We start from the raw sequence: 12,465 nt of genomic DNA, 5'->3' as shown, positions 1-12,465 counted from the left end.
AGCTCTCAGCCTGTCATTGAGATGACTCAAAGTTAGGATGAGACAGCATTTCCGGCATGGCGGCTGCTGCTGCTGAGCCTCCAGCGCCCCCTGCAGGAACAGACGGCTGACGTCACTCAGGCTTCAGCCGTTAATGTTTACAGAAACTGACATGTTAGCATCCTGGTTCATTAGTCTTTATTTGCACACACTGCATGGGAGTGAAGTTGTTGTTATAACTCATCTGTCATGGTGGATGAGAGTTTTAGACATGACCTCAAGCGGTCGATGTATCTTCATCTGTGTGCCTGCAGGATTAAAGCTCGCCTCAGCTCCACCTCGTCGTTGGCTAGAAGTTAGGTTGAGACAGCATTTTCAATATGGCATCCACCATCGCACCACCATAACTTCCTTTCAGTAACAATGGGTGACGTCACTGAGACGACGTCCATGTTTTATACAGTCTGTACCTTTTAAATAAAGGTATGAAAGTTCACTCCAGGAAAAAGTCTGCTGCTGTATCATGACCACTGGCTGTGCCGCGTCAGTGAAAATGTAATTCTCTGACAGAGCGTTGGGTTCAGTGTCACTCTGATTGTGCAATCACAGCGTCTGAGCTCTGATTGTTGAAGGCTCAGCGCCTCACACACACATTATCACACCCGGCTGACACTGAGTCAAACAGGTGCTTCATTTTTTTTTCAGCCCAGATATAAAAGACTTCAGTGCTCACATTGAGTGATACCTGCTGTGTACGTCATTACTCCTAATGTTTAGGGCTACACCTTGAATTTACAATTCTATATTTCTTTACAGGAAGTGCTGTAAAGTGTTATGATCTGCAGATTTCTCTTACAGATGAAATAGTTTACCTCCTAAAACAATCGTTAACCAACGGGCATGTGATAATTGGATGAATAGGAGCTGAATCACAGTAAACACAACCTGCTCCCCTCTAATTCAAATCCACTTCTGCAGAATTTTTCTCTTCCATCTCATTCATTTTCATTTAAATTAAGGTGTGCATTCAGTTAGATTTCCTGCTGTATTTGTATGGCTCATCATTAGCTTTGAAAAGCTGGAGATACATCCCGTCAGTGTACAAAGACGGCGGCAGGGTGAATCAGCCCTCCTCTCTTTTGGAGTGTCGGGGGAAGAAGTGACTCTGATGAGCGGTGCCAGGCAGCTCTGGAGTCGGCTTCAGCATCATTTCCGTTCAGCTACGCCGACATTGCCCATATCTGCTGGGAACACAAGTAGCGAGTAAGGAGAAGTGTGTGGAGCCGTGCTGTTTTCAGCACCATTTGTTTCGACATATGCAGTCCCGGTGTGCGTGGCTTTGGAGAGCCGTGCCTTCGATCTGGCTGTCACTTCCCCTCCACAGTGAAACTGCTGAAAGGCCAGCTTGTGCAATATGTCGTTTCACCAAACAGAACCTGTTTCCAGGCATCTGAACGCTGAGGCATATCTTAAGGCAACACAAGTTGCATCATGGGTACTTGGGGTCTCATCACAGCAGGATGGGACGCGGAGGTTCAGGGAGCGTTGAGCCAATGTGCATCAACAGGTCAGACGTGAGGATACTGCCTGCAGCAGTCGTTTTGTTCCGATGGATTAGTGATACTGATCAGATACCTGCTTTGGTTATCTGCCAATACAAGTACTGATCTGATGCCAGGGTTAAATTACTAACCTGTATTCCTCACAGTGAGAACGAGACTGGGAATCATTAATATGTAAAGCAACGTCAGGCTTTCTGAGCTTTGTAAAACACAATTACATAAAAACGTACACATGAACTGACTTCACTGGTTTCCCAGTCTGCCTCGCATTCTGTCAGCATCCCTCGCCCTCTGCTGTCAGAGTCGACCGTTCTTGAACTGGGTTGTTTGTGCGAAGCCGCAGACACTCTTCACTCCCTGCTCGTCCACGACTTTTTTCTTGTCGCTAGCATCGTCTCTCAAAATGTCGACTGATCAAGCGCTTCCTGTGTGACAAGTCGACATCATGTCGCAGGTGTATGAGAAGTGCGAGTTCAGGCTCGTATTACTGGACTGTTCGCGTGCAGCTTGTTTCCAACCAGTCGACGGTTAAACGTGAAAAATGGGCTAACGGCAAAGCTCCAGGAATCTGTGGCAAGGCTAAAACATTTCCATCAGCTAATGAGTGTTCGCACACGATCCTGCAGAGCCATCTCAGTTTGTCTCTGGGTTTTGTGATTGAGAGCAGAGCTGGGGGTAACTTAGGAACACAAGCCAACTGAACGATGCCCATGGGATTTGACACGCTAAGAAGACAACCAGAAATGTGCTTAAACTAACTTAATGCTACACATTCTACTCTGCTGCTCCGTTCTGAGTCTGCCCTCAATGTTTCCACCCTCACCCAAATCTTTGCACTGGCACCATCAATCCTTTACAACTGGGAGTGGCCTTGGTCCCATAGTCTTCAGTGGTAACATCTGAAACCAGCTGGCCTCCAGCCCGGAGTATTATTTCTGAAAGGACTAATGGAGCCAATGTGTCCCAGCTCGGATCTGAATAATGCCTCCCCTCTGGCCATGTGGAGTTGAAGGCTCCCAAAACATTAGTGCTTGACTCCTCTAAATAAGGACTGAAAAAATCAACGTCACTTGTTGCTGTATTTTAGTCCATGACTATTAAATTCCCCCCTGAGAGGTACAGTACATGTTGACCCAGGCTTGATAAGTATCTGATTGGACTCAATCTTTGTCTCATGTTTAGCAGGCTGCAGGAAGTCGTCTAATCAAAGTCATGTCTCAGACCTGCATGCAAATCAAAACATAGATCTATTTTACACCAATAGCTGAATGTACACGAGAAGAGTTATATTTATGCCAAATCTGGTAATATTCTGGTACACGCGTTTCTAACACTACCTCCCCTCAGAGTGTCAACACATGCACCAAGCACTCAAAAAACGTGTGTTTAAAACATTAATAAACATCGGCTAAAGATGAGCATTTTATTTTAGAACGGGACGATTGGCTTCTGCTTGGACGTCTAGTCTGACAATGTGTAAACACAGCTTCTCCTTTATTAACTGGGCCTCACAGTTAAACAGTGCTGTGCGCGTTGCTTTAGTTTTCCGAGTGACATCTTTGATTTCCTCTCCTCAGTGAAGTAATCTCTTCCATTCGTCCTCCTTTGCTGTAATGATTTATGTGTCTTCTTCCAGCTGGGGCTGTGGCCGTCCGCCAGCAGCCCGAACGGCCACCTCACCGCGCTGACACAGACCCCGGTGTGTTCCCTCCAACGCAGAGGCCTCGGGGGCCGTTTTATTTGTGCCATAACTCATTTCAGAGAACGTATGTCATGGCGGGTCCGCCCTCAGGGAGCGGAGCCCACGCGCATACATTACCATGTTTATTAACTCCGCAGCTGAGATTAACATAAGCAGTGACTGGGTGGTAGAAGTGTTTGTCTACAGGCAGCAGTGACGAAAGCTCAACAGAGAACAGTGCCAACGTTACAAAGAGGAGAAAGTGTTGGGGTTTTTTTCTAACAATCCTTGGAAGTTTTTTTATTTTATATTTTTTAATGGTCGATATGAAGTTGCTTTGGGATTCCTCATTGCCGCTAAAAGACGCTCACCTGAGATTTGCACGTTTCTTTAAACCATGAAAACTGTCTTTGCACGTTGGGTCCCACAGGAAGCTCTTCGCCGTAGTGGGAAGACACTCTAGGGTGAAGACAATTTCATTCCGTTTAACATATTTGCATAATGAGCAACTCAGCTGTTCCCACAAAGGATCCAGTGCTGCTTGCATAATTTATCAACCAATGGCATCTTCTACAGGGCTCGTGTTCAGCATCTACCTGATGGGCCAACATCATGTTCAAATTAGCCTCTTTTGATGTTTCACAAGGTACCAACAGCGGGGGAATTCTCCCCCTCGGTACAGAGTGAAGTATGAATATGAAAGAAGATATCCAGCCCCACTTTACGAGCCAAGCATGCAGCTGTAATAGAAAAAGAAAAATGAGGCCAGTACAGCACATGGACGGGTCTCATGTTCTGATTTGGTCACGCCTTTATCTTTTGGGTGAAGCGATGAGGCTCTATGGTGAAAAAAAAACCTGAACTGAACCGGCAACTTCCGATGCAGAAGTGCAAAATCCTGCAGTTTGTTAAATGTCCACTTGAGGCTGACTGCAAAGTCAAATACACACCCATTAAAAAATACAAACTGTTTTTATAGCAGAAATTAACACGTTTACAGCCTGGTCCAAAAACAGAAATAGGTAATGTATCGGTCATTGGTATGGTGCATAGTTTAAAAACTAATCATAGGATAAGAGTTATTTACAATAAGGTGTCTAGACGACCTGATTGGGCACAGTGTAACATGTTTGTCAGGATGTTTAAAACCCGCCTCAGCTCCAGCTCTAAGCCTGTCGTTAGGCTGTCTGAAAGTTAGGCTGAGACAGCATTTCCAACATGGCGGCTGCCATTGATGCGTCTCCTCAGCCTCCTGCAGGAACCGCTGTATGACGTCACTCAGGCGTCAAACATTACAGTCTATGTTTCTAAGCCTATTTGATCAAATATGAAGGCATTTTAACAACATCTGACGCTGACACACAAGCTTGTTACACAAGTACTTTACAGCATATGTTATCTAATTAAAGAGGAAGACATAACCCTAGAATCAGATTGGTGTCATTAAAATAAGATGCACTTAAATCTAATACCCAGGACGAAAACGTTTGTTTTATGCCATAGAGCTCAAAGTAAAGATTAACACTAATGAAATATGGGAATATTATGAATCTAAAAGGAAGAGGAAAGTTATTTCTGTTTCATCTTTGGTCACATGACTCAGAAACAAACATCTTCTGTGATGACAGGCAGAAACTCTAAAAGCCTCCAAGGTTCAAACAGTTTGGGTTTTTGAGTGCCTCCAAAATGAAGCAAATGGAAAGTAAACACATGACCTTACCTGCTGACAATCCAGCCCCCTCAAACCCAACACATTCGGACCACCGTGACTGTGATCATCATGACAATATAAAGTTCATTTATAGAAACGTGCACATGCACACTTCTTGCTACGAGCAGTTTGTTATGTTGTGTGTGAGTGTTGTCTTGCTCTTCAATTCAAAGCACCACTCTTCTGTCTCTCCACTGAAAATACAAAGCACTACATGACATACTGTTTACAAGGGAAGCCTAAAATTCACAGAGCAAAGACTTCAACGTTTAATGGATTCAGTGTGGACACTGCTAGGACCAAATCTTTGTCTCGTCCCGACTGCATTATTTACTGTTGATCGAAATAACATCCCCAACAGTCATCAGCTGTTCTGCTGACAAACTCATTCATGGCCCGTACTTAAAACTTGACCGTTTAGTTTTCCTACACTGACACAGTCTCAGGTTTTTAATATGAAGGCACCAGCATTTCAGGTTATTATTATTATTTTAAGGTCAGATGGCATTGAAGAAAAAAAACAACAACAAAAAAGAAACTTTTAATCTTCAATCATATTTAAACCCAGGTTGCAGAGGGCCGTTTAAATTCACATTTCTGAAGTGCTTTTGGCGCCTCGTTGAAACAATCAAGTTCAGTTTAGCGGCACTGTGCAAAGGTTGCTGCTTACAATCAAAATGGAAAAATACTGGATACATCTATTTCCTAAGGCAGGAAGAGAAACAAGCACAGCGTAAATCACATGTTAAAGGTATAGTATGTAGAATTGCATGCTAATGTTTGTATTTAAATATCTACATTAATTAGGAAAAGATTAAACCTGTCTTATATCTAATATTTTGTAGGTTACTTACATTACCTCAAATATTTCCAACAGTCATCAAAGCCAGAGAAATCATTCATTTTTATAGGTTGGTGGAGTCCATGAGGGATCTATATGGAGCACCATGCATCCTCTTGTATTAATCTGGTGAAAGCCCTGCACAGCGTCCTTGTTGCTCAGACTAACATCAGAAACACGGAGAGTGTGATGAGGAGCCGTGTTCTTCACTTTGCCTGCTGTGTTTCTTATTCAGTCGACAGATTTGTTTCTGTACTGCAGGGCGGCCTCAGGGTAAATGTGGAGGCTCCAAAGCACACAATATGTCTGTCCTAATGACTCCAGGTCCCTCGGGAGGCCTGTTTAACCTTCAAACCCACACATTCACTAATGTGTGTGTGCTCGGTGTGTCCACAGAGATGAGTGGAAGCTAATGAGGGACCACCTCTGCTCAGAGGGCTCCCTTGATGCTAATAGCTTAGCGCTGTGATAAGAGATTTGTGGGTGGGCAGAGTGTATCAAAGGAAATGGTGGACTTCAGTTTGTGCACAAAATCCTCAGTCTGCCTCCTTAAATTCAGATAAATATTGTTCTTACTATCCACAGAACATTTTCCTTCTGATCTGTACCTGGATCCAAAGTCTTGGATTGACTCTTTCTCCTCCCAATTATCCTTGCAGCGGACCTTCAGCACCCTCTTTAGACTGAGTTTGAGCTCTGTACTTTGGGGTGCAGGTACACAATGCTCTGTACTTTATTTAACGTGCTACTAGATCCCTACATGTAATCATATGATGCTTTAAAGGAGATATATTATTCTCCTTTTAAACCAATTTAAAAAAGTCTTAGAGCTACATAAAACATGTGTGTGAAATGTGTTGTTGTAAATCAACTCTGATCCTGTATTTGATCATGTCTATAAACCCCTCTATTTCAGCCCTGCTCAGAACAGGCTGTTTCTGTGTCTGTAGCTTTAAATATGTAAATGAGCTGTGTCTGACCACACCCCCTCTCTGGAAGGGCTTCGGTTCTTCAGGCTTTCTCGCTCCATGTCCTATTGTTTAATGTGCGAAGGCAGACTCAGAGGGCAGAACAAACACCGAGATGTGGGCGTGTCACCCACCTGGGGGAGGGGCTACTGCCCTTTGTGATGTCATGAAGGGAACATCTCCAAACGGCCTGTTTGAGCACACATTTTCTGAAAAGTGGAGCAGGCAGAAGACAGAGAGGATGGATTTTTCTCATAGTTGGGGTGTTTTTAGACAGGCAAAGCTAAAGTTTGGAAAACATGGATATATATATATATATAGATATAGATATAGATATATAGTTTTTATACTCTTAGGGCAAATTACTCAGGACAATAAAGGTTTCATTCATTCATTACCAGTTTTTTTTGCTGTCAATTGGTTTAAATCATATTCATTATCAGTTTTTTTTTGTATTTTGAGAGAGGAAATTACCCCTAAAGCAGAAAAAAGAACTCATCAGTCTGCCTCCTGTAATTATTTCTGCCCTCCAGAATTAAGCACATCGTTTGTTATCAGCAGTTTGTTTTCAATCACAGCAGATTGTTATGCAATCATTAATGTGGCCTCTTTTAAACACTAAAGAACCCTCACATTAAGACTTTTTTTTTTTTTTTTTTTAAATGATTATACGTGGGATGCTTCCAGGAGATTATTTTGTAGTTTGGTTAAAGATTTAAATTAACTGGCTAGTCTAAGGAAAGAAAACACTCAAAATAGTCCAAATTGGACACAATTTATGAAAACATCTCAGCGGATAAACAATGTAATTTGGTCTGCTGAGTGTGCACTTGCCTTCAGTCCCCACTGTATCTTCACATCGTCACACCTGTGCTACATGGGATTATATATACGCTCCTGTTTAACCTGATTCAGCCTACAATCAACTTAATCCCATTTTACATGTATGAAGCCTCTCTGTTGTAAAACATTTCTGTGATGGCTCCTGAAATGTGACTTCATGTTGACTGTGACGTGCCTCGCTCCATGTGCACATATTAAAGGTGAATACTTGTGAATAGATGAACAGCTTCATACTCTGCATGAGAGGAAACGGAGAGAATGAATCACCATGCATGTACACCTTTCTTGTTAAGCCTCCTTTTTTGTACAGTTACTAATAATAGCTCGTAAATCCAGTTGATGAGATTGATGATCACACTTCTCTACCAATTTCAGCTGCACACCCCTTTCCCTCCCGACGTATTTATCATCCTCCATCCCTTGTTTACCCTCTGCTCCCTCCCACTCTCTCTCTCTCTCTCTCTCTTCCTCTCTCTCAGCTGTCAGAGTTATTTGTCTCCTTTGAAGACAAGCCTCAGGGTGCAGCCTCCTTAGCTCAGGTCCACAAGGCAGTGCTGCATGATGGGAGGACCGTGGCCGTCAAGGTCCAGCACCCTAAAGTCCAGAGACAGAGCTCCAAGGACATCGTGGTGATGGAGGTGAGTCTGAGTCTGTTCAACTATTTATTAGGTGAAATGTTAAATGAGTTTTCTGCTGAAGTGGCCTTCAGTTTTAACCCCTGATGAAGTTCTTCTCTCTCTGTTAACAACCAACATGCAAAATTAGGAACTTATCAGAAGATAAAATGTACACCCAAAGTCCAGTTCAGGGACAGAACACTTGTGAGACAGGTCGAGGTTGAATGGTGGTGACAAAGTTCAGACTTCTGCAGGACTAAATATAATCATCAGAGGGCTCAAACATAACTCGTGTGAGTGCAGACAGATTATTATTATTTTTTTCAACTTTTATTTTTTTTTTCTTCCAGCCTCTGTACCTTCCCTTTGACATCATTTATTTCACATAAGTTTCGGTGGTTGCATTTTTAAATCATCTCTCAGTGTAGTCGTGGCCTGTTTATTCTGTGTCGTAAAACAATCATCGTTTGTGTCTTCTGATTATTTAGCGTTTTTCCTTTTTTTTAATTGAAGTTATTCCAACAAACTTTCCTCTAATTACAACATCACTTTGACGTGAATATCAGCTTCCTGACACTTTAAAACATGTTTCATAAAAAGCAGCAGACTTTATGAGCTTTGAGTAAACGATCCTTTCAGCTTCCCTCGTCCTGATAAACACTGTCATGAAACGACAGGCACTGACAGGACACCACAGTGTGCGTTCAGGCCTGCTGCACATGACACGGAGGCTGATTGTGATTTGTAATCGGAAGGTGTTACTGCGAGCGGTCCATTGGCTGTTTCCTGACTTTGCCTTCATGTGGTTGGTGGAAGAAGCCAAGAAGAACATGCCGCTGGAGCTCGACTTCCTCAATGAGGGACACAACGCGGAGCGGGTGGCCAAGATGCTGGGACACTTCCCCTTCCTCAAGGTACACACATTACACACGGCAAATGGGATTTGGTGTAACATGTCATTAAAAACAGAATGGGAGGAAACTCTACGCACTGAGGTCCCACATTTTACCAGGACAACAGCCTCAGTGACAAGCTAGCAATCCCTGATTTAACTAATAAACCCCCACCCCCCTTTTGGTTTTCCTGTTTTGCTGCTTGTTTGTTTTTGTCTGACGTGATCATTGTATGTGCTGCAGAACAGGAACTTGGTGTAAACCAGTTTAACCTGAGTCAGGCCTGTTTGAGTGTGACTGCGGAGGCTGTGGTCCTCCAGGCGGGCAGCCCGGGTTTGAATCTGAGCTGTGTCTCCATCCTCGCTCTCTCTGCTCAGTTTCTAACTCTGTCCACTGTCCTGTCTCTAAAGGATGGCATATAAAGTACACACACACACACACACACACACACACACACACACACACACACACACACACACACACACACACACACACACACACACACACACACACACGCTGGTAAACACTCAGCTGTAATGAGTCCCTCTCGTTTAAAGGCCATGAATCGTTAATAGAGGCCAAACTTAGTTTTCTTTGTGTCACAGTTTCTTCTCTTCTGCCTGTTGTCTTTTCCAACAGAGGAGGGTTAGCAGAACTCTGCTAATCACTTTTTTTTTTTAATACGAGACAGAGTTTAAATTTACCTCAATTATCTTTTAATTTCTTGGTTTCCTTTTTCTTAATTTGTCTGTGAAAACTTCTGTCAGCTCCAGGGAGGGTGCGTTGGACTTCTCTCTCCAGCAGCCTGTCTTTGTTCCGTGTTCGGTTCCCGAGAGCTTCAGCTTCTCCCGCTCGGTCCTCTTTTCTCTCTCTTTTAATACGTATTCTTTTTTAATCATATTAGATATCCTGAAATGAAGACCTCAAAGTTTGTGCTAAACATTTTGTGCAAAAGTTCTGCTCAGTACCTGATGGAAAATATTTAAATCTACATAAAGTCTTTGTTCCGATTCAGTGAATGTATTTGTGCTCAAACCCTTCTTGAACCAGTTCAGTTTATTTGTTTAATGACAATAAACATTTCAGTTATTAAAGGAAGAATGTGAAACTTTTTCTCCTAGTAGATGCCCCCCTGTCCGCTATTCTGAAGCTTCCGCTTTCCTCCAGCAAAACACATCCAACCCTTCGCTAAATCATTCAGCCCGAGGCTGTGCCAGTCAAAGGGCGGACATGTGGAGACAGTCAGTCACACTCACATTCACAAGTACAGACAATTTAGAGTCAGCATCATCCTGACGAGTGAGTCGTAGGACTGTCGGGAGAGCAGAGAGAAGCCATGCATGCACAAATGCAGAGGTTCCGGGTTCAAATCCCGGTGAAACAGGAGCCTGTCCGTGTGGATGTGACTGCTCCATACTGCTGATCATTAAACTTTGAGAGTTGTCATGTTCTAAAACGTGGCATCAAATTATTGATAATGTTGACACCTTTAATCTCCAAATGAATGCTGTGTGTCATGTTTGCAGAAGAAACATTTGAGCCCTTTAATTTAAAACCAGGTTTAGTGGACGTTCTCTGATGGTGATATTTCAGCTGTTAGAAGCTGTTTTCTGTCTGCAGGCGAAAGCCATCTAACTAAGAAACCTTTTGGACCCGTTATAATATAGAAAACAAGGCCCAGGTTGAAGAGGTTTAGTTACGAGCTTCTCAGGTGTTATTTCAAAGTGCAACAGATTCCCTAAGAGGCCGTGCGTCATCCTTTATGAACACGTTTACCATTCAGATCAGTCATTTCTCCATCTATTTCAACAAACTTTGATAAATAAAGATCACCTTAATATCTGTGTTTTTAAAAAAGGGATTCAAGTGTCACGCTCGTGGCTTCCTCTGCTTCACATTCAAACACAATGGACGCTCGTCAACAACAGTGACGCCACCAGAGAGGACAAAATACTGAGCTAAAAATGGAAAAGCCTTTGTTGTGTAAAGAAAGGGAAACTTGAATGCGTGATAATCCGGATGCTATCACACACACACAAAAACACACACACACACACACTTACATAATCTGAGAGTTGTGGGTGAAAACTAATCAGAGTCCCAGAGAAGGGAGGATTGTTTGGAGCCTGCTTTAACATCAGAGAGATGAAGGGGAGAGGACTCAGGTTCTGATTATTTTTTTTTTTTTCATCGGTGAGAATTCAGTTTTACACCTTCTGACGTCTCTGGTTTGATTATTAATGAGTCCTTGAGATTTAATGGAGCCAGTGTTGATGCGTTTGACTGTTTTCCTTCAATTAAAAACAAAATGTGATCCAAGCCGAGGGTCTCTCGCCCTGCTCCTCCCACCATTCTATCCAAATAATAATAATTAAAAAAATAAATAAAGATGGAGGAGTTAAAGTGTACAGGGGATCATGGTGGTCAGTTTTTTGATTCCCTGTGAATAAATGATTTTTTTGTCATTGAATTGTATAATAATGTGCCAAAGCTTGGTCCGCCCAGTGGTTAGTGCATGTACCCCGTGTACGGAGGCTGCAGTCCACCAGACGGCTTGCCCGGGTTTGAATCTGACCTGTGGCTTGTTTCCTGCATGTCATTCCCCTCCATCTCTGATTACCAGCTCTACTGTCCTATCTCTACAACAACGCCATGAAAGAGCCCAAAAAATAGAGTAAAGAGAGAGAGTGCAGTGGAGGTTTTGGGTTCCTTTTCTTATGATGCGTTTTGCTACCATGAACAGTATGTCAAATGTCTATTTCTTTACTGAGTGTTAAAAACGTCTGCATGCATAGAAGGAATAAAGGTCTAGTTTTTTGTACACAGGTTCCCATGATCCACTGGCATCTGTCCACAAAGAGGATCCTGACCATGGAGTTTGCTGAGGGGGGTCAGGTCAACGACAGGGACTACATGAAGAGACACGGCATCAATGTCAACGAGGTAAGGTCGTCACACTGCCCTCCGTGAGGCTGTGTGCAGCTTACACACACTGATGGTTTTATGAAGTGATCATCCTACGCCTACACAGCAGCATGTGGTTGAGTTTAAGGGCAGCTACGTTTTGAAAGTGCTAAAAGACAAAACCTGAAGATGTACAAATATACACACGGCTCTGTTAAAACTCTCCATCTGAAACATAACAACCTGTACTTTTAATGATTTTAATTATTGGTCTTCATTTTTGATTTGTCCATGTAATATTGAATCCGCTCTATTTAAAGAGCTTGAAAGCTACAGCTATGTGCACACTTCAGAGGTGTCTTGTTCACGAGTCTTGTTCTTGTTCGGTGAGTTTCATGTGAATGTGTGAAAATCTATTTGTTCTTGTGACGTTCAAAAAGTGAGTTTATTGTCTCCCGATGTAAAC

The 12,465-nt window shown here is 42.8% G+C and overlaps 1 protein-coding gene across 1 annotated transcript in view; it reads left to right on the top strand.

Moving 5' to 3' along the window:
• adck1 (aarF domain containing kinase 1) overlaps positions 1-12,465 on the top strand; it is a 57,939-nt gene that overhangs the window by 19,333 nt on the left and 26,141 nt on the right. The window contains 3 exon segments of the mRNA XM_079369987.1: positions 8,065-8,223; positions 8,958-9,116; positions 11,922-12,038. Coding sequence (XP_079226113.1) covers positions 8,065-8,223; positions 8,958-9,116; positions 11,922-12,038 — 435 coding nt within the window.

This window comes from Symphodus melops (genome assembly GCF_947650265.1).
Source record: "Symphodus melops genome assembly, chromosome: 19".
NCBI classification, from domain to species: domain Eukaryota; kingdom Metazoa; phylum Chordata; class Actinopteri; order Labriformes; family Labridae; genus Symphodus; species Symphodus melops.
The sequence above is the reverse complement of the archived record's forward strand: the minus strand, read 5'-3'. Positions and strand labels throughout refer to the sequence as shown.